The sequence below is a fragment of the Phaeoacremonium minimum genome (genome assembly GCF_000392275.1).
Source record: "Phaeoacremonium minimum UCRPA7 unplaced genomic scaffold PA7_03_scaffold_141, whole genome shotgun sequence".
NCBI lineage: Eukaryota > Fungi > Ascomycota > Sordariomycetes > Togniniales > Togniniaceae > Phaeoacremonium > Phaeoacremonium minimum.
The window spans coordinates 115,046-137,879 of NW_006921048.1; the positions used below are offsets into that span (position 1 = coordinate 115,046).

Consider the following 22,834-nt stretch of genomic DNA (forward strand, 5'->3'; position numbering starts at 1 on the left):
CAAGGAGCACAACGCAACAACAGCAAGTCCACGTCGGCTGCGTGATCCTTGATGCCTCAGCCATCTATCGACGTCTTCTGCTTGCTTGCTCCAGCTTTTGCTTTGCAGACAGCAGTTTTCTGCATCACCCTGGTCTATTTTCTTTTTCTACCCTTTCCTTTCCATCCCATCTCCCACTCTCTGGAAATCATCCGAAGCGCGCGCGGCCATCCTCTCTTCCGTCAGCTACCAACCATCAACTTCATCAGAAGATGGGATCTTTCCGTCCCAGATTGCCTTTCTTCCAAGTTACACTCTTCACCTCAAGCGTGTGCTAGGGCGCTCTGATGTAAACCACCTCCTGAGTTAAGTGAAAGGACGGAGGCACGTTATCCCATCTTCTTACCGCCAATCAAACAACCGCTTTACCGACATCCCGGTTGCTTACTCCAGTCTACCCTCTTGCTCCCTCTCATGTTCTTCCACCCATGAACACCAACACTTTGTACTCAAAGACGGAAACCCCTCGCTACGACTTACCTTGCACTATCTCGTCAGTCTCCCTTTGCCCTTCGCCACGCTCATCTCGAGATCCATCATTATCATCATCATCACCAAACGGCGGGCTCGCCGTCCGTCTTCATCATAACAAGATCTCCTCCATCCTTTCCACTCCTCCTCAGGTACTTGCCAACATCCCCCTCCCCTTCCTCCCCTTGACACCTTTCATCGCCACTCCCTTCCAAAGCCAGTCCACTGACCATTTTCTGGTTCATGGACGTATCATCTGCCGACGCACGCGACCTGCGTCCGAAGCACTGAACTAGCCTGACACACCTCCTTCAAGCTAACCTGTCAGATGTACGTCTCTTCGGCGTGGGGCGCCCCCGCTTCATCTTGCAGCACCCTTACCTGGACTGGACCTCTGGACCCTGGATTCTGGACACTTACCTAGACCCGGACCGAATCTTCCCGTGGACCTGGACCGGACTGGATCTCCCCCTGGATAGGCCAATTCTCTGCCTCCGCTCCATGCGGAGGCAATGTTCTGCTGTTGACATGTCGTGTGCTCTACTACTGATCTCTTTTAACGCACAGTCTAGGTATTCCGGAAGCCGGTAATGGATCCTACGATATGCGCTACGACTTGTTCTTCTTCTTTCTCTGTTTTCCTTTTCGGTTTCTGCTTGTTTCTTTTCCCCCTTCACGTCATCATATCATATGCCTCACCATCCTTTCTGGAAGGGGACCACCCACTACGCTGACTTGTTTAGAGAAATCTACGCTTCGCCCCAGCAGCCTCGTTCTCCGCCAGTCATCACCACATTGTTGTCAACACCTTCCAAGCTTACGCCACTCACTCGCCTTCTTGCCTTGAACTTCTGTACCTCTGAGCGATTGTCGCCCTCCTCGCCAACAAGAGTTTCCCCCGTAGCAGTCTGTTCCCCTCTTGGAGCTCCATACTAACCTATAAGATCGCCAGTCAGCGTCTTCTCGGGCCCCAATGGCCTGTCCCCGTTCAGTCAAATCGCTTTCTCCACGGTCACCTCGACCGTCCCCTTCTCGTCGTTTGCATGTTACAGCTCAGAGACACTTCTCACTGAGCATTCTTAAGGTACCTAAGCTTCTGCCATATCCTCAACAAGATTCCTGCTAACTCTCTGAGTTTCAGCTGTCGCTCTTGATTCCCGGTCCGTCGCAAAGAACACTCCTTCAAGTGCCGTCACTCTCGCCGTCAACATTCGACTTCACAACTCCCGACTCACAACTCGCCGCCTTCAGCCATTTTTAATCTTCACACCGTCGTTGCAAGATTGTTCAACCATTGCCTCTCCGCCTTCCTATTTATTGAGCTCCCACCTTCGTCGCCTGAGCACTCAACCGTAAGACCCCAGAAACCCCCAGAAGCCCCGGACAAACTAATCCTTGACCTTGCAGAATCATCACCATCCTGTTTATCACCTACATTGCTAAGGTCAGAACCTCTAATGCTTCAGTGAACGTGTGAGGCTCTGCAACACGAGTGGTCTGCGTCATCGCCCAGGGGTTGCCCGAGTGATCGGAGATAGCCTCTAAGGGTTGACTGCTATCCATTGAACGAGTTCAAACTTGTTCCCATGTCTAGGATACTATCCAGTCCTCGCGATCGGAGTACATGACATAGTACTCGGGGCAGCCTCCGGCCTGCTGTGCTTTGTTTCTGGGCTTGTGCCCGGTGCTTTCCCCCCAGAAGAGGGTTTACCCGCTTTTTTTTTTTTGGGGGGGGNNNGGGGGGGGGGGGGAGGGATGGTTGACGTCACTTATTGCTTACTGGCGCTGGCCGCGGGTCGTGAAGAGTGACAATTATTGTCTCGATACGGTGGTGATTTTTGATTTACGGCGGTCATTCTCAATTTACGGTGGTCTTTCGCTCTTCTGGCTTCGGCATCCAACTGTTAAACTCGGATATGTGCCACACATCTGTAACGTAATCATCAAGTGCGGAATGCATCATACTAAACCTCTTTGTTTCCAATCTCCATCTTAATCTTGACCTTGATCTTGATCCCAACTATACGTACAAATTATACCACAGCTCCAGTACCTACATCATCAGCAATTGCCTAGATAAGCGGGCTGTCACAACCGGTCTGAGAAAGATGCCTAAAGCTCAAGTGTCACAGAACAGAGGCGCCAATTTGCTTCCCGTCGTTACCGCCACGTCTCACCGCACAAAACAAGAGCCTTCAAGCTCATAGACACCAAAAGGCATCTACAGCGACGCTTGAGAAGACTACGGAGAAACATATCACCGGAGACCCCAAAGCATACAGATTCGGCAAGCCTCACGATGTCCATGAAGATCTGATCCAAGGGCAAACACGGCATCGCTTCCCAACAGCCGCACCGGGCCCTACACAGAGTATCGCAAGTAACCAGGCCTTTCTTGTAAGTGAACTGAATTTGCTTTCTTGTTTGCTCTCATTTCGATCCACTAACCTCGGGTTTTTCCTTCAATCAGGCCAGAGTCCTCCTTAGCAATACCAAGGATAAAGAAGCCATCCAGCTCTACACCGCTGAAATTCCAGGATAGTTCCTCGATAAGCTGGCAGACCCGGACTTGAAGCTTACTTCCAATTCCGCTTACCTGTTTGGCTCTGATTTTAAGGTCTCCTCCTCACCTGCTACAGGGACATCAACGGTGGCCGCTGCCATCAGCATCGACGCTGACTAAAATAATTCCAGCATCCTACATCACACTACAAACAAGAGCGGCGGCGATAGAACTAGTAAGGACTCATGAACAATAACAACCAAAAGAGACTCGTATTCCGGATTGTACTAAAAACCAAGCCAAGCAAGGCCATCTGTACGAGGATTCTACATAGTATTTTTAATGCTAGAAAGGTAATATAATATAAACTTAAAAATCACTACTTTAATAAAGTATATACATAGTTAGCCAATGTTAGTAGATTTAAATAGTTACTAAATAGACCGCAGTCAACCCCTAAGGCAAGATATACATACAGTGCCAAATTACGTGACTACAAGGCGTATGCAGGTGGTGCCGACTGGCTTATATAAGTCCTGTTAGTTAAGCTACACAATATACATCAGTTTACTTTATACTTCACAACACAATAAGGCTCCTTTAAGGCCATGCCTAGGGCCATAATAATTTATATATATTAAGAAAGTCTTTCCTTTTCTTTTTCTGTTCTTGGGAATGGTAGGTGTGTTGCTACGTGGTCAGAATGGGAGTGGGAGACAGTAAAGCAGGCAGTTATGGTCATAATGCATGATGTGGTCGGGCGGCAAGTAGGTCTGAGAAGAAAAACCAATGCGCCGGATTAGTTCTAGGGACTGGTCTGATACAGGTGCCTAATCTGGGGGGACAGTAAATTGACCCGGGCAGCACTGCCATGATAATTCTTCTTGAGGATTGCATGGATCTTCATCATCAGGGCGTTATTTTTCGAGAGTCCTTAATCTAGCTCGCTTAACTCATGAAGCAAGTCTCTATCATTCGGAAGTCTTGAGGCCACCCTTCTGGATTTCTTTTTCCAGCCAAATTCACTGTATGCTATCACACTACTCTATCCAAACATAGCATTGAGGCAGGTCTGATTGGAAACCGTTGTTTTCAATAACTCACAGAAGATAAAAGACATGCTTATCATCCACGCATTGCCTATAAAGGTCTGAGAACTCAATTGAACCAAGAAATTTCGCATGTATTTCGAAACCAATGAAATAGGACCTTAAATTGTCATGTTTTCTGTCGGTGCTGGGAAACCGGCCTTTGTAGCAGCTGCCCATATCGGCGGGCCGATCAAATAGTTGGAGATCAACTCCTAAAATTGTCTTGGTCTGTGAGCTGGGACCATTGGGTAACACTCTGGCGCAGCTCTCGTCCGGCCTGTTGATCAAGCTGGTTGTTGTGCTTCTGACCCGTGGACATGCGGTGCCCGGGCGTAGTGACTCGGCCACCTTTGCTTTTTCTAGCCGCTACCAATCCAACCCTTCAGCCTTCGAACAGTCCAGACTCGAGCAGAACTCGAAGTCGTCCTTGGTGACAGTGGCAGAATCCGGCAGAGTCTGTCGAGACGGCCATATCTCGCGCTTTGCCTTTGCTTCTTGCATGTGGTGTGCAGTGACCGCCTCGCGTACCGTGTTCTGGAAAAACAGAGGACCCTGCTCCAACCTCGGATGCATCTCACCGTTGATAAACACGCCGGCGTTTATGTTCTTCTGTGCGTTGAGGCACAGGACCTTGTCTTCCGACATGATGCGTTTGTAGATGTCGTTGATCACCTTAAAGTCTTCATCGCTAGAGTTCTTGTTCCTGAATACCTGGTAGCTCATGACAGATTTGTGAGGACCCTTTGGGACAAATCGTTGCATGAAGAAGAAGTGTGGTCTTGGTAGGTAGGTGTTAGTGTTGCTTTTAGTATGACTGCGGTCTGTGATCTGACATACGAAACGTTCATTGAAGCATTAGGGAAATAGTACGTGGCGGCAACATTGAAGCCTCTGGCAATCTGTTCCGGCGTGGGGTTACCGAGATGTTGGACATAACCCTTCTCTGTCCTGACCGAATATGCGTCCAAATCTGCAATGCTCGGGATGTCAGGATGTGTCGTAGGGCAGTGATAGCATTCGTTGTAGTTATCTGCCAATATCTTCCAGTTATATTCTCCCTCCATTTCCCAGGTGTGGTCGAACACATAATCGTCCCAGTTATAAGCTTGGAATCTGTGTTGTTTATCGATACCATCAAAATCTTTGTCCCAGGCAATTGGTTTCTCGGCACTGTCCATATTGACCCAGATGAATCCGTTTGCGTCAATGTGGACGTGTATAGGGAAGAGTCCATTTTTCGACTTGTCGAATCCCTCCAGTTCTTGATATCCTGGTGCTTTAGTAAGCTTCCCGTTGAGACCGTAGGTCCAGTTGTGGTATTTGCACGCAAGGATACTGTTGTTGCCATTTTCCTGTGTGACAACTGGGAAAGCTCGATGTCTGCAGACATTGTGGAATGCGTTGATGGCGCCGGTGCGGTCTTTGGCAATGATGAACTTGAAATCAGCAACCTCATACTGTACCCAGTCTCCCGTATTGGGCAGTCTAGCCTTATGTGTAGTGAGCAACCATTTCCTAGAGAAAATGGCCCGCCTCTCAAGATCGTACATTGCCCGAGAAGTGTACCACGACCCAGGCAGAGCTCTAACTGGGGATAGTTCGGTCTGAGTCTTGGCCACCGAGTCTCGACCAAGGTATCTCGATAGCATCTTGAGTATTATGGCAAATATAAAGACCGAGAGGCCAAAGAACGGAAAATTTGGCAAATGAAAAGTCGCTATTTGAGCCATCTTTGGGCGTATTAATCGTGTGTCTGGTGAAAATGGCGCTCGGGACGTGAAGCTTTATGATTGATTACAGCTACTAATCTAAACCTAGACGCTCGAATGTGCCGTTGTCAGTCTCATATACAACCGCGCTGTCCTTATCTGTACTACTCCGGTAGGGGAACTAATCACACACACACACACACACACACACACACACACACACACAATAGATATCTGACTCCGTACGTCCATACATAGATCTACTACCCCATCGAGCCAAAACTTCCCCTTTCAAGTACCTATATCACCGATCACGTGATCGGATTCCGTTGCGGGGCGCTAGAATCGGAAGATACGATCAGGTGATCGGCGTTTGCCTAAGCTCCCCAGCACCAAAAGCGGTAAAATCATGAGAGAGCGGTTTCGGTAGAGCCGATTGTGATCCACTCGACCCCTGGTTCTGATGCTATTCTGCGAACCATATTATCAGCCCTCCAACGGCATGTAAGCTATGTCTGTCTCAGGCTTCAGCAGAGCTCGGTTCTACACGTCTTGATCCCTTGGTGTCTGTCGCTCAGAGCCATCGTGGCAAAGAATCTCTTTACGACCCAGCCATCCCTTTCTTGTCATTATGGCTGTAGGCGAGCCGTCTTACATTATTGTTGGGGCAGGGGTTTTCGGCGTTTCGACCGCTCATCATTTGATCAACAAGTATCCCGATTCGTCAGTTACTTTGGTTGACCGGGATGCATACGATGCAGAAAGTCGAGTAGCTGCTTCATGGGATTGGAACAAGGTCGTGCGCGCAGACTACGATGACATCGTATACTGCCGGCTGGCACTGGAGGCACAAGACATCTTCAAAACGGATCCGCTCTGGAAGCCGTACTTCCATGAGACTGGCATCTACTGGATATGTCGCAGTGGCTATGCACAGGATGTCATCAATAACTACAAAAAGCTGGGCCGGACAGCTGATCTGGCGGCCTATCCTATTGAGGAAGCCCGTCAGCTTTACGGCGGCCTTTTCAAAGATGCCGACTATTCGGGGGCCAAGGAGGTGTTAATTAATAAATCAAGTGGCTGGGCTGCTGCTGGTGATGCATTGAGGGCCATAACTCGCAATGCTCTAGACCTGGGTGTTAAGTACCACGTGGGGGAAGTTACAGACTTACTTTTGGATAGAGACAGCCGCTGCTATGGAATCAAAACAGCAAGAGGTAGTGTTCTGACAGGCACGCATGTTGTTCTCTGCACTGGCGCATACACGCCGAAATTGCTGGAATATAGTGCGACAAGTAGCGGACTGAGTAATCTGCGGGCTGGACCAAGGATTGTCGCGGGTGGAATCACGACAGGAATGACCAAACTGGACGACGAAACATACCCAAAATTTGCATCGATGCCCGTCGGTGTCCAGGGATACACTGCCGCAACAGGTCATCTCCCTAAATCTCTGTTTCACCTCACACGCAACTAATGTTGAATCAAAGGTCCATTTATAGGCAGCTTACCCCCAACTCAAGACAAAGAACTCAAATGGTGGGGTCAGACCATCTTCAAAAACACTCGAGAGGTGTTGCCTGGTCGTTTCCTCTCGGCTCCTCCAGCAGGGTCGGACTATGCGCAGTGGATGGTTTCCGAAAGGCTTAAAGGAGATATCGATCACGCGAACAAGGTATTCTACGGCAAAAACGGTGCTGACTGGAAGATGGGCAAGCATCGAATCTGCTGGTGAGCTTTGTTTGGCAATCATGTTTCGAGCGATGGTTAAATTCTGACTCTGGACAGGGACGCCTTTACCACCAGCTCCGACTTTATCATCTCCCCACATTCTGCTGCGACAGGGTTGTATATTGCAACTTGTGGCAATTTCCACGGCTACAAATTCTTCCCCGTGCTGGGAAAATATATAGTCCAGATGATGGAAGGGGAGCTATCTCCTGAATTGACACAGAAATGGGCTTGGGATCGGGAAAGACCACAATCGTCCGTCAATCCTGACTATCCGAGATTTGAAATGGAGGACCTTATAGATGTCAAGAAGGCTTCCAAGTTGTAACTTGCACAAGAATCGTACCGGATATCTCCAAAAATAGATCGGAAGCGGGAACCTCAAGGGTCCCGCTTTTTCATCTTGCCTCGCCTCAACTGCAGCACAGGGCAGTGAAACAAAATCAATAATGACAAATGCTGCCCTCTTCATGAGTTGCATATCTAATGTAATTCCCACCGTACTTGTCGTTTTCAAGCCGCAACCAGGAATAGAGCAAAGGACCGAGTCTAATCAGCCTGTTAACTGTTAAAGGGCGTATTGCCAGTGTACGATTACAAATGAGAATCGCTAGGCGGAGAGCGCTTATCTTGCGATTATCTTGGTGGAGCAGGTCAATTCCCAGGACGTCTCCACTCAAGATAAGCAATCTTTCTCTCGACCTAGCAATATTCAAAACATCGCCACGACAGGATTTCAGGCATGCTTCAAAGAACAAGAAATGAGGTTGACTACCTGGGTAGGAATAGGTTATAAGCCTGACTAGTGATCCATCATCTCCGCCCGCTCTGCTCTGTGGACCTTCTTACCCCGCACTCTTTCACGAGGAGCTTATCCCTTCGGACTTGGACTTGATGACGCCTCCAACAGAAAGCAATACCAGTCCTCGTTGTAGACGCAGATCACACAATGCTTGCTTGCCATGCAGGTGATTTCTGATCTTCGCACGTCCTGCGTGATACACACTGATCATAGAACAGGAGAAAGAAGATTCGCTGTCCTGGCGAGAGACCAGCTTGTTCCAGCTGCTCCCGCCTCAACCAACAATGCACCTATCCTCCGTTGATGAAGTCCTCGCGAGGCGGTCCTTCGGTATGACTAACATACGGTGCACGCAGTTGCTCGACATCTCTTGACATTTAGTAGGAAGAAAGATTGACGAACTTAGAAGAGAAATTAGATCGGATATTAGGCAGGAGCTTGTTAGTTTGCCCAGGACGTTGACCTTGATCGATGTGCTGATCGACGCATCAGGCCAAATCGCACGACTTCCGGGAGTCAGAACCATTCAAGTGAAGAAGCATTCAATGTTCCCGAGCCGTCGTACTCTCCGAGTTCAGCTCCCGAGCGAAATACACCGGCTAGTCATCATTCAACAGTCTTGTCTGAACCCGCTTCCTCAAACTCACGACCGATTCACACAGAAATCGCTCAAGGCATTCGGATATACTTTGAGCATTGCCATAGACAACCAGTATGGTGCTTTGAGCGCGAAGAGATCAGGGACATCAAGTCATTACCAGAAGAACTAATCGGCAGTATCCTAGCCTTGACCTCACGCTTTTCATCAAATCATGACCGCTCTTATGGTGACGATGCGAGGCATCTAATCATGCACCGCGTGGCGAATGGCACGGTGACCCTTCTGACGATTGAAAGCCTGTGTCTTCTTTCTTACTCCTTCTTCATTGGTATTAATCGCCTTTGATTTCTCGCGCATCAAGAGTACTCTTGCTAACACCGAGCCAGATGGCAATATCCATCTTGGCCAGTTCCATCTCGGCCTTGCTCTGCAACTTTGTCGATCCGCGTTGCTCACTCATGTAACGACCTACTCTGCTCAGGATCCAGCAATGGAACGGAAGAAGAGACTTTTCTGGAGTCTTCAACTACTCGACCACTTTTACGGCCGTCCTACAGGCTTTCTGAGTGTCTCTTTACAATTAAGCCGGGTAGCTTTTGGTTCTACACGTGAAATACACGGATGCAGCTCAGACCTTGGCCCGGAGACACCGTCCTTACCCAGAGACGATTTGGGACATGCCGGGCCAAGCGAGCCCGGTATCTGGAACACAGGTCTCCGCCTGGCTTGGGTTTGGGGTCAGGTGAGAAAGTATGCCTCTGATTGCTCCCAAAACATACTCAAGGAGCCATGGCGACACGACTCGGCATACGCCATGGTTACGTCGGACTTCATGGAGACAGAGCACTGGATTCCCATGTGCCATAGATATGACTCGGTCAAATTTTTCAAGCGCAAGCCGGAAGATCTGAGAATGAATCATGACTACTGGGCTCCATGGCTCAGAGAACAATTCACATATCATGCCATCCCGACCGTTCTCAACCATCCCTTCCTCTACATCGTTGGTGCACAGCATAATCCAAACCTGGCTATTCCGAACACTTTCTGGCGGAGATCATCAGAACTCGCCCTACTGCACGCTACTTGGATCGTCCGCATCATAGACATGATTGTGGAGAAACAAGTGACGGTCACCGACCCATTCTTCGGGCACACAGCTGCGATTGCTGCAACAGTCCATTTGTACTACTGTTGCGCAGCAGCCGCCAGGTTAAAGCGCAAATCAAACACTGATCTTGCAAAGTGCAGAAAGTTTCTGCAGAGTTTTGCGCCATTCTCCCCGGCTTGTGCGGCCCTAGTATGTACTTAGCATGTAATCGGATGAGACGCATGAGCTTACAGTCAATAGGACCACAGTCTCGATAAAATGATGCGAATCGCTGCCGATCCGGATGGGATGGATCTCGAAGACTGGACACCATCCAAACTAAATCTGAGCGTCCCGCTCATGTGGGATATTTTGCTGTTTAACTGCACGACGGACACGCCAGGTACGCCCAGTGCCAAGCTGTTGGACGCCTCGATCGCTCCCAGGGTCGTGCAAGAAGACCAGGGCGAGGATTCGATACTCGAAATCGTCGTCGCAACAGCACCAGAGATCACAATAGACACGACTGATGGTGGACAGGAGGCGCCTTCGTTGCCGAGCAGGACTCGTCTCAGTTCTACCTCGACTAGAGAGATTGCGCGCAACATCATCGGCAATGAGCCCTCGTTTGAATTCATTGACAATCTGACATTCAATACTACTCCTTGGCTATACGCGAACCCTTCGCACTTTGCGACCTTGGGTGATAGTATGGGCTGGTACGAGCCTTCTTCTGCGATGAATGATAACAGGGCTGCACCTTGGTGGGAGGGAGGCAACTTTAGCAGTGCTATGTTCAACTAGTCAGCATCGAAGGACAATGCCGATGTACGAATCAGCAAGATACGCCAAAACATGCTGCGGAATTTCCATTTCGTTCTCGTGGTTCTTTGGCAGGACAGAACAAGAGAACGGCCCGCTGGTCTTTGAGGAGAACGATAAGGGCAGACTGTTGCGGGTTATCATATCTTCATGCGACACGCAATGTATGTGCAGAAATCGCACACTTCGATAGTTTCGGGGTGTTCTTCGGGCTGTTGTATCTATGTCATTATCAAACTTTCCAGACCCTTATCTCTTATCTATGCTGTGATTCATTGGAAGAATCAACAACTTCACATCCCGATCATCGGCCACCAGGGCGACAGTCGCATGAAAGGTCTAAGCTAGCGTTTGCGGGTGGCAATCTGGGCGTGCTGGGCTAGCATGTTCTGTCAAGGTCGCATTCCGGGTGCAGGGCGTCTTCGGGGCTCTGCTGGCCGATTGGCTAGCCCGTTAACTTCATTGCAACCCTACCATCTGATAGAGGCACGAGGTCATTGATAAACACGGGCTACCGGATCTAACGCCGATCACGTGAATGATAAAGTCGCGAGAGTTCTCCACTTTCGTGTTAGTGTCGATGTTTACTATCAAGGTCATGTATGGTATACGCTGCATAGCATAGTGAAAGAGTTTCTGTGAATACCTTGACATACTTGCATATATTCCCAAATCTGGCAATCAGCAATTGCGGGATTCTTAGCCAATTCCCGTTCCCCTATTCCCTCTCCTCAACAGCAGGCTATCTCGAGTTTGCTACCGGTGCAATTTATTTTGCCATTATAAATTCGGCTTTCAGGCATCGCTGGAGAATCAGACTTTGTTTTCATATTGGTGACCGCAAGAAGTATGAGTCCGCGAGTTATTGTTATTGGTGCCGGCATTGTCGGCACCAATATTGCCGACGAGCTGGTTTCACGAGGATGGCAGGATGTCACCGTCATTGAACAAGGTCCTCTGCTCATGCCTGGAGGATCCACATCACATGCTCCCGGTCTGGTGTTCCAAACTAACGCCTCAAAGACCATGTCCTTATTCGCTCGCTACACTGTGGAGAAGTTGTTATCCCTAGAGAAGGATGGAGAGAGCTGTTTCAACCAGGTCGGCGGATTAGAAGTGGCCACCACCCCTGAGAGAATCGAAGAGCTAAAGCGCAAATTGGGCTATGCACAATCGTGGGGAATAGATGCGCGACTCGTTGACACGAACGAGTGCCGCAGGCTATACCCCCGTCTCAATACTGAGCTGGTGCTTGGTGGTCTCTATATTCCCACCGATGGTTTGGCATTGGCCGCCCGCGCTGTGCAACTTCTCATTGAGCGAACGAAAGAGGCCGGAGTCCGCTACCTAGAAAAGACAGTTGTCACTGGCATCGAAATAGCCGGAGGCTCTGTCACCGGAGTGGTCACCCCAAATGCCACGTTACCAGCTGACATCGTCATCTCCTGTGCAGGCTTCTGGGGAGTCGAGATCGGCAAGATGGTAGGCCTGTCCGTCCCTTTACTGCCCATGGCGCATCAGTACGCCAAGACCACGGCCGTACCGCACACCAATGGCGTTGCTACTACAGATGAAGACGGTCTAAGCAGTGAAGCCAGCCACCTGCCGATTAATGCAAACTCGGCAACATTGCCAATCCTGCGATACCAAGACCAAGATCTCTATTACCGCGAACACGGCGATCAGTATGGGATTGGCTACTACGGCCACCATCCCATGCCCGTGGACGCCGCGTCGCTAGGCAGAACCCCCGAAAATGTGAACGAGCAGAGCATGCCATCCCGGCTAGAGTTCACACGCGACGACTTTGAGCCGGCTTGGAAGCTCTCTCAGGAGATTCTTCCTGTGTTGAAGAACACCGTGATCGCCGACGGGTTCAATGGTATTTTCTCCTTTACTCCAGACGGTGGCCCACTTGTTGGCCAGGCCCCCAGCCTCGACGGCTTCTACGTAGCAGAGGCTGTGTGGGTAACGCATTCAGCCGGTGTAGCTCGCGCAGTAGCGGAACTTCTGGTCAACGGCAAGTCTAGAATAGACCTGGCCGAGTGCGAGATCTCGAGATTTGAGCAGATTCAAACCACTCCAGAATACGTACTCGAGACCTCGTCCCAGAACTTCGTGGAGGTCTATGACATTCTGCACCCCCTACAACCCCGAGAGTCTCCCCGCAATCTACGCGTGTCTCCGTTCTTCATGCGTCAACAGCAGCTCGGTGCATTCTTCCTTGAGAGTGGTGCTTGGGAGAGACCTTATTGGTTCGAGGAGAATGCGAAGCTCCTCAAAGACCTGCCGGCGGAGTGGCAGCCCGTCGAGCGTGACTCGTGGTCTGACCGGTACTACTCGCCCATCGCTGCAGCTGAAGCCTGGAAAACACGCACGGCCGTGGCAATGTACGACATGACACCACTACGCCGGCTCGAGATATCTGGCCCTGGCGCGGTGGCCCTGCTCCAGCGGTTGACGACAGGCAACGTCAACAGGAAACCCGGCGCCGTCACATACACACTGCTGCTTGACGAGCAAGGCGGTATCCGTAGCGATATCACCGTGGCCAGAATAGAGCAGGAGTTGTTTCAAGTCGGCGTAAATGGTCCCGTAGACACCGCTTACTTCACACGAGAAGCCCGCCTGCAAAGCAAAGCATCTCCCGATAGCCAGACACAGGTCCGCGACATCACGGGCTCCACATGCTGTATCGGACTTTGGGGCCCTCTGGCCCCCCAAGTCATACAGGCTGTCAGCGCCGATGACTTTTCCAACAAAGGTCTGGCATACTTTCGCACGAAGAGAGCAATCATTTGTGGCATTCCAGTCAATGTCATGAGACTGTCGTACGTCGGAGAGCGGGGCTGGGAAATTTATGCGAGCGCCGAGAACGGTCTTCGTCTGTGGGATGTCCTCTGGAAAGCTGGCGAGCCCCACGGCATCATTGCCGCCGGCCGTAGTGTTTTCACCTCACTGAGGTTGGAGAAAGGATTCCGATCCTGGGGCGCAGACATGACCACCGAGCACGATCCATACGAGTCTGGCCTTGACTTTGCTGTCAAGCTTGAAAAGCCAGACTTCGTCGGCAAGGCTGCGCTGGCAGGACGATCTCGTGAATCCGCTACCAAGAAGCTGCGCTGTCTCGTTGTGGATGATGGCAAGTCTGTCGTCCTCGGAAAAGAGCCGGTGTTTGTGTCTGGCCGCGCAGCCGGTTACGTGACCAGCGCAGCGTTTGGCTACACGGTCGGAAAGCCCATCGCATATGCCTATCTCCCGATCGCGGTCACCGAGGGAGATGCTGTAGAGATTGAGTACTTTGGCCGTCGAATCCAGGCAACTGTAATGCCTGAACCGCTATATGACCCTTCAATGAGTCGTCTACGGGGATGAGCGCATTGGCGACGGTCCAGATCATGCCCTGAGAATAGGAATGTAGTGCATGTTGGGCTTGAAACGGCGAGTAGTTAACCTCATTTCATAAGAGGGAAACCACCAAGGCCAGTAGATTGTTCATACAGACGGAATATAGCCTATATTGACACCTAGGAAAGTGATTCAAACATGCTTTATTCAAACCATGGCGCTGAATTTGGTCTGAAGGACGTTCGTGAGGAAATGTTTGAAGATCCAAAACTTCGAGAACGCTGTATAAGTGTAAGTCATTGCTGTCGTCTAAGGCCTGATCCAAAATGATACCATTATCGGCCAGTACGAAATCGGTAAATGCCCAAGAAACTCTTGATCAATTTCATAGAAAATATCAGATGGGCTCGTCAACTAGATTAGGTTCGAGGTGATATTTGTCCACGTTGAATGTCGAGTAATTCAGGACTTGATTTGGCCCTATAATTTTGATTGGAGTACGTATCCATCCTTTTCAATTATCACACCTCCTTGCATATCAACAGAAAGTACTTTGCCATTTCTTCAAAGATTATGGCCATTATTTTTCTATTCGAGGATTTCACTTCATAATGTCTTTTCGATAGCAAAATAATGTCTGGGCGTTTCACACACGTGATGATTTTGCCTTGGTTGCTATTCCATCAAACCTTTTAACATTTATACCCTTCATTCCATCCTATGCTATATAGACCAACCATCAATGCAGGTGCGCCCGAAGACAGCTCCTTGACCGACCACTTTGCCTACTCCACCTAGACAAAAAGAAGGCCAAAGCTCGACTCATGATGACCCTCAAAGGCAACCATTTATAGGGAGGATCTATTCCAAATTAAGAAAGGGGGCACGTGTCCCAATCTCACAGTGTACACGTTTATTCACTAACTCACTTGATCAAACGATTCATCAATATGTTGCTGCGATAAAAGAAGAGAGGTGCCTTATGGCAAGGCGGGTACACCATACCATGAAGACCTTTATGTCAGAATCATGCAGAAATTACTAAACTTTGTGGGAACAACTCGCGATTCAACGATCGCTGAATCGATCGATCAGCCAGTGGATGCCGCGAGAGGGAGGCACTGGGACTAGGCGAAGCCAACGTCTGGCAGCACGATGCAAATGAAAGAAGTCGCCACCGAGATTGTTGTGCTTTTAACAGCCGAAAGAAAGAATCAAGTGCAGTTTTCTGGTAATTTATGCGATGCAATGAATCCGGACACGGTTCCGTTGGGCTGGACCAGAACAGCAATTAGCCATGGATAACTTCATGCATTTAATTATATGACACTGTAACGTCCAATGAAGCAGGAGTGCGTCTAGTGTGTATCTATATATATAAACTACCCTACCAGGTTCAAGTCCACAACTCTCTGCAACCTTTGCCGTTCCCCGAAATGAATATCCCATATTCGTCCGCTACCGCATAGTCAGTAGGGAATCGATCATCTGCGCCTCATTTACGGGTTCACTCATCACCACGCAATGCATTGTGCTTCTCTACGACCCAGCGAAGGGACAAATAGAAACTCCATCCATTATTGCAAGACTCGTCCAGGACGACTTCTGCAAAGTGCAGCATACCATATGTGCGAAGTAGCTTTTTGGCCGTTTCGTTCACGTACCATATGTTATTATGCAGCACTCGCTCTTTCTTTCTTCCTTTCTTTCTCTCTTGATTTTTTTTGGCAGTTCTTTTGCAATGCCCTCCTTTAGGTTTTGCGATTGAACATGGACTAATGTAACCAAAATTACAAAAGAATGCATGTCACTAAACATGTCGCTTGATTTGTCTGTTTCACCGCATAATATACACATGAATGAATATGTAGCGAGACTGAATTCACGTGCTGACCGCCCCCGGGGCGTTCTCATCAATGTTGCTGTCCTTCTTGAAGCGAAAGAAGCCGAGCAACTCGCGCCAGAAGGAGACCGGTGGGTGCAGGAAGCTGGCCTCGTAGGTGTCGATAACGGGCCGCTGGTAGATGAGGTCAGCCTCGCGGGGCCGGACGAACGAGGTGCGCCGGAAGAGTTTCCAGAAGACGAAGAGCACGACAGCCACGATGACCATCGTATAGTACGTGAAGAAGTTGTCCACGCTCCACGGTGTGAAGGAGCTGTAGCCATAGAAGATGAGTACCAGGGTCTCGAAGGCGAGCGCGAAGTATGCGCCGTACGGTTGGAACCAGCCCCGGTAGGGGAACGTCCTGCGGTCGACGCCCTGCGTCTCGCACGCTTTGTAGAAGAAGATGTAGGTGGTCGTCATGATGATGTAGTTGATGATGCCGCCGGCAGTGATGAGATTGACGAGCCATGTCAGCACGGTCGCCGAGCCGCTCGAAACCTGCAGAAAGGACAAAAAGGGGAAGCACATGACGACGGCGAAGGCAGTAATGGGCACGCCATTCCTTGTTGTCTTAGCCAGAATCTTAGGAGCACGGCCCTCGAGGGCCAGGCCATATAGAGATCGGGTAGCCGCATACGTGTACGTATTGCCAGCCGAGAAGATAGAAGTCAGGATAAGTGCGTTGACCAAGTGTGGCAAGCCCCCAATGCCCAAATTCTTCATAGCAATGACGTATGGCGAGGACGAGGCAGTACCACCACCCAGCAGCGCCTGTAGCGTCGGGTCGTCATACGGCAGGACGATACCGACACAAAGTGCGCCGCCGATGAAGAAGAATCCAAACCGCCAATAGACTGTTTTGAAGGCATTCTTAATATACCGACGGGGTCGTTGCGCTTCGGCTGCAACCATGGATATATATTCGGGGCCGACTACACAGAATGAAGCAGACCACAGACATGCCAAGAAGCCTTCGAAGCGACCGAGGTTCCCCTTCGTATGGTGTTCAGCGAATGGGCCCGGGTTGTTCCAGTAAGTAAAGCCATAGGCCCAATGCTGAGGGTTGCCGCCAACCATAGTCACGAAAGTGAAGGCAAAGAGCAGGCAAATGAGAATGAACTTGCCACCAGAGAGCCAGAACTCTGCCTCGCCGTACCCGCGGACAGCAAGTACGTTAATAAGCCTATAAGTAGAAGGCAAAAGTTTAGTTCTAGACTTTGGATAGGAGGGGGAGATACCTGGATCAATCCAAAAGATAAGACACTCTGGACACGCGACAATGAAAAGCACTAGGAGTAGATGGAAAGACAATAGGAGGCAAATAGAGTAGGAAGAAGAGTAAGTTCTCTCTGAGAGGGCGCTTTTTATCTTGACACAGCTGCAACAAATCTATGAGTGTCAAGGATGGCCCTGGAGGGCTGTCCGTGAGAGAACTGAGACGAGGAAGGAAAGAACCAGCGAAAATCTGAGAAAAGATGATAGGAGGCCTTACCCATAACAGACGATGACGGCTGCGCAGATTCCGGCGGTGGGGCCGGGCTCAGTAACAACAGGATTCCAGAAAGAGAGGACGAGGTTGATGGCGGTGATCTCGAAAGGGATAAGGAGGGCTTCGTAGAGGAAGAAGTTCCAGCCAGCCATGAACCCGAAGGCGTCGTCGACCCAGAGACCGGCCAGCCGAATGAAACCACCACTGATGGGCATCAGGGTACTCATCTCGGCGATACAGTTATTCACGAGGCCCAGGACGCCCGAGTAGAGCGTGTAGGCAATAAACAAGCTGGCAGGACCACCACTAGCCAGCCCGCTGCCAATGCTAATGAAGAGCGCGGTTCCTATAGAGCCACCGATTGCGATGAGTTGGATCTGACGATTATTGAGGCGCCTGTGAAGGCCGTCGGTGTTCTCAAGAACCTGGTTCTGGCCACGGTCGAAGTCGGAATCATTCCCACCAGCGGGCTTGTTATCGGTCATTCTGGTCGGGTCCGCTGAGTATTTCTCCTCGTGGGCCATAATGTAATGGCACACCAATGCCGTGCTGTCGTGTACTCTCTTAGAAAGTGCGTAGGCAGCTAGGCGGTGGTCTGTCCGCCAGTCTAGGATGAGAGTCGGCGGAAATGAAATGCTTTAAGGTACAACAATGTGATGAACTCTGGAGGCCAAGGTGGAATATTGAGACTTGTGATACGTGTAAATGACTAGACAAAGAGAGAAAGCAAACCTCTCAGCGGGATTTCGAGGTATGGATAGACAATACTGTGAAGATCGCTCCTCGGGCCGGATGGGGATCGGTAGAACGGGGGAATGGTCCCCAGAAGGGGGAGCCCTGAGTATTTACACCAAATCCGCGGTGGATGCACCAGCCACGGGGGACGACTTGTGTTGAGAAAGCTGAGAAGTTAGAAGGCGGCTGTTCTGTGGCGGCTTGTATCCTGGGAGAAGCCGTTGTCTTAGGCTTTTCTTGGCTTACGACATTATGTGGAGAGTGGTGCCACTGGACATCTACTTTGATTGGCTGTAACAAGGAGACCCCAGACTTTTGACCCTATCATAAATAACATGACTCTCCAGAATTCAGCAGCTTGTGGGAAAAACGGGATCTACTAACAGAATCAAGTGTCATTCCTGCGTGAGAGCTGTTAGACGCGGAGGTCGCCTCTCGCGCACGACACCTCCACCCCACGCCGACACGTAGAGGCTTTTCCCTTTTTTCTTCTCGGCAATGTGCTGTCGTTGTTGTTTGCGTGTGTGTGTGTGTGTGTGGTGTGTGGAGTGGCTGGGTGGATTGGATGTCGGGAAATCGGCAGTAGGATTGGGTCAGTCAGGACTCGAGAGACCTAAGAGGCTCGGGCGCCTGTGTGAAAACTCTGCACACGCACACCGCGGCCTCCCTCAGGTGCCCATAGAAATAATAGGGTAGGTCTGCCCTTTGTGCGCTTTATGCAATAGCGGGAGAAACAAGAGAAATTACTGGAGAATGAACTGTCTGTTGCCTGTTGTCAATGGTAATGTTAGGCTGCATGGGTGTGGAGACGTCCTTATAGTGATGTCTAGGTATATGCGACAAGATCTAGAGAGTAATTGAAGTAAGCAGATAATGTATCAATTCTGTGCATCCGAAGCGTGCCGCCAGATGCAAAGCTACAATACCTTCGTCGTCCAGCGTGTCACGCCACTGGTTGACAGTAGCGCCCCATCTCAAGACGATGGTGTGGTTTTTCAAGTGCTCTACAAAGCTTCTCCCGATGATCTTGCCCAGATGGTTCTGTCGCAGCTGTATCTTGATACAAGTGGGCGTGTCGGCATCCTTGAACTCTTCAGAGGCGTCGGGGATTGTGCTGTGACCGAAACGGAGCCGGGCCCGTCGGTTGTCTCAGACGACGATGGTGCGTGGAAGAAGTTTGCGACCGACACCGTGAACAGCTTCTATCACCCCGTCGGAACCTGCTCCCTGCTGCTCCGGAAGGATGGTGGCGTGGTTGGCGCGGACCTCAAAGTCTATGGCACCAGCAATCTCCGAGTTGTCGACAATAGCATCATCCCTATCATTCTATCGGCTCACATCCAGACGGCAGCCTATGATATCGCGGAGATCGCAGCCGGCAAGATCATATCTGCTGCTTAAGGCTCCATGATGGTGGGCCTGGCAAATGGCGCGCGGCGGTGTGTAGTTTGAACCCGAAACAAACCCACTATACACAAATAGTGAAATAGTATGAAGCCTGGAGCAATCCCGTCAAACGTTTATTCATGTTTGTCTATGTACATCTAAATAGAGCCCTATATAAATTCGAATGCTTTGTTATACGCTTATTTGGATGCACTTGAAACTGTCCACGGTTCCAATGGGGCCACATTGCATTATAATCTGCGGAACATAGGTCAAGAGCGTGGAGTTTCAATAGACATAGGATTCAAGGGACGCCAAGTTTAGGCATTGGTTAAATAGAGGTAGTATGTTCAGTTAGCCAATACCAACAATGAGTTAAGGTCACAGCACATGAATGACCTCGCGTCTAGAGGGAGAATAAAGTCAGTTCGCTGCCCGTATAGGTACGCAGCTTTGAAAGTCCCATCGTAGCACAATGAGTTAGCAATGCTGTAAGCGTGTAGAGCAACGAGATCATTGCTGAGACTAAAGAATTATTCATTGTGTTAAGTAAAGTGTACCGGATTCGCCAAGTAATTCAACATATCAGGGGTTACATTGCAGCCAACAATCCTCGACTCCGTGATATCAATTTTTGTAATAGTGACTAAAAACATATAGAATTCTACAACTATCTTATGCCTCTAAGCCGCCTAGATAATTCTTCTCAAGCCGAATGAAATAGACTATAGAGATCTTTGTCTCATTCAAGTTTCTCTGATCAGGCAATTCTAGCTACCTAATACCCGAGTTAGACTCATATGACGAACTGCCTTTGAAGAGGATTAGCCAGTTTGCCGAAAGACCTAGATCTGCACCCAAAGATACGTCTATTATCGAGGATGTTGTATGTTGTCGTTGGAAGGAAAACCACTTGTATTTTGGTTTTTCAAATCTTGTCCGGCTGAGTACTCCGGCACATGCTCGTTTTCGATACATGCAGCCATGACTTGTGCTTTTTGAGGGTCAATTTCGTTGATCGTGCCTGTGGCTAGCTCGTCACCGAACAGAGCAGCGATTTCCTCCAGCGTTTTACCACCCTATTGAAGTAATATCAGTATCTTCGTCTTTGTGGGGGTGCTGTGTTGGGTTATAGGGACGTTGCTTACTGTTTCAGGAAGAAAAAGGTAGTATATGCACCCGGCAAAAAGATTGCACGCAATAAAGAGGAAGAAGTACCTAGCAATCATAGTTAGCCTCTGATAGCAGTTGGTGAAAATGGAAGTGCTCACCTCCAACCTACGTTGGCCAAAGCCACCGGTGTAATCTGGGACAGCACGATCGCGGCAGTAGACTTGGCGAAAACAGCAAAAGCCATGCCTTTGGCTCTCAGAAAGAAGGGAAATAGCTCAGACGGTACCACCCATATAGTCGAATTGAAGAATGTAGCGTAGCACATTGAGTAGATGAAGATAAATGCGATAGCAGCACGCGCACCAGCCTCGTTTTCGTTACCTTTGACGCCGTATACAGCACTCATAGACATAGTGATAATTAGCATTGCAGCCAACACACCAGAGCCAATGATTAAGGTTAATCTTCGTGACCATTTGTCCGCAACAATTCCGAGATACACAAACTCTCCGATAATTCCCATCATGCCGTAGACACCACTGATCAGCAACGAAGTCTTTCCGGTAAAGCCAACTTGAGCGTAAAAGTTTGACTGAAAGTTTTGCAAGACGGATGATCCAGAGAATTGGCCCATGGCTACGATGAAGGCGGCCATGAACGAACGACGCGCGTACCTTTTGGAGAACATTGTGACCAATGCTTCTGCCCATGATGGATTGGATTGTTCTCGCTCAAGCTGTATTTGTCGAGTAATCTGAATCAATTCTTGGCTGACAAAATCATCACTCTCTTTCTTGTGAAGGCGAGAGAGAACTGCCCTAGCTGCTTCATGTCGGTCTTGCTGGGCGAGCCATCGAGGTGAATACGGCATGAAAAGCAGACAAACCATCAGGACGACAGGGATAGGCAACTGTGTTCCGAGGGGCACCCTCCATTGAGCGTCACCAACAGCGAAAGAGCCGGCGTATCCAATCCAGTTAGCAACACCGAAGCCGAGGGCGACCATGAAGCCCTGTACGCCCACGATGAATCCTCGTGCCTTGGGTGGAGAGACTTCAGCCAGATACACAGGCACTACGGCAAGCATCTGTCCACATCCTATACCCCCCACGAGACGCCCGGCAATCAGCATTCCTACGTTCATCGCCGCGCACTGGAGGACGCCTCCAACTACGGCGAGGAAAGACGCGACAGCAATGGCCCATCTGCGGCTGATTCTATCGGCTATGAAGCTGGCAGAATACCCGCCTATTGCTTGGCCAGCGTTGTATACAGATACGATCGCACCTTCACACTGTCAGCCATTCTCTATCGGTCGGAGGTGAGGGCTAGTTGTTTGTACCTTGTAGACTTGTACTTGCCATGGCAGGACCGTACATGTAGAGGCGGAAGCTGTCATGGCCGAAAGTTGTGGCAATGATACCTGGCATCCATAAGTTTGACATGGAAATAAAGTATTCCAGAATCGTCGAACCCACCAGAGTCAAGGCCATAGATGAAGCCACCCTGAGCGGCTACGAGCGCGATTCCGACAAGGAGCCAATTAAGCATTTTATCGACTTCGATGATTTTATATCAAGAAAGGGTGTTCATCTGCAGGAATCATGGGGTATTTTATATTTGTGTTTCTGGGTACGACTGCCTGACCCCAGAGTGGGACCGGGGCTACTTGGTCTGTGTGGGGAACAAGTCGGGGACATGAAGACCAGGAGCAGAACTGAAAAGTTACCATAGTTCGGTCGCCCGGCAAGATGATATCCGAGGTTGGGTTAGTAGACAGTGACTAGTTCAATGAGATATGCAAGCAGCTAGTCTACTTTTGCTGTTCGAGCATGCCAAATGTGCATGACTTGTCGGACACCGGGTTGGGGGACAAACTCTCAAGGGTCCGGCGGCCGGGTAGTACCGGGTCTACATCACTTTGTCATTGTTGAATTCCTTTTATTGAGTTGGGGGAGCAGGGTCTTACCCCTGCCAGCAGTCAGGTGACTTATTTGCTATTACTTACTTCATTTT

General features: G+C 49.7%; 4 protein-coding genes across 4 annotated transcripts; 2 read left to right on the top strand and 2 right to left on the bottom strand.

Moving 5' to 3' along the window:
- Positions 1 to 4,470: 4,470 nt before the first annotated feature.
- On the bottom strand, positions 4,471 to 5,654 carry UCRPA7_1977 (putative choline monooxygenase protein; the record flags this gene model as incomplete). The annotated part of the gene is made up of 2 exons (XM_007914555.1): positions 4,471 to 4,807; positions 4,942 to 5,654. The coding sequence occupies 2 exons, from the start codon at positions 5,652 to 5,654 to the stop codon at positions 4,471 to 4,473; spliced, it is 1,050 nt and encodes a 349-aa protein (XP_007912746.1).
- A 6,057-nt stretch (positions 5,655 to 11,711) lies between these two features.
- On the top strand, positions 11,712 to 14,237 carry UCRPA7_1978 (putative -dimethylglycine oxidase protein; the record flags this gene model as incomplete). The annotated part of the gene is made up of 1 exon (XM_007914556.1): positions 11,712 to 14,237. One exon carries the CDS (start codon positions 11,712 to 11,714, stop codon positions 14,235 to 14,237), a length of 2,526 nt encoding a protein of 841 aa, XP_007912747.1.
- Positions 14,238 to 16,092: 1,855 nt separating this feature from the next.
- UCRPA7_1979 (putative general amino acid permease agp2 protein) lies at positions 16,093 to 18,069 on the bottom strand (the record flags this gene model as incomplete). Its single annotated transcript, XM_007914557.1, has 2 exons — positions 16,093 to 17,278; positions 17,588 to 18,069. 2 exons carry the CDS (start codon positions 18,067 to 18,069, stop codon positions 16,093 to 16,095), a joined length of 1,668 nt encoding a protein of 555 aa, XP_007912748.1.
- Positions 18,070 to 19,192: 1,123 nt separating this feature from the next.
- Positions 19,193 to 19,720, top strand: UCRPA7_1980 (putative choline dehydrogenase protein; the record flags this gene model as incomplete). The annotated part of the gene is made up of 1 exon (XM_007914558.1): positions 19,193 to 19,720. One exon carries the CDS (start codon positions 19,193 to 19,195, stop codon positions 19,718 to 19,720), a length of 528 nt encoding a protein of 175 aa, XP_007912749.1.
- Positions 19,721 to 22,834: the final 3,114 nt, after the last annotated feature.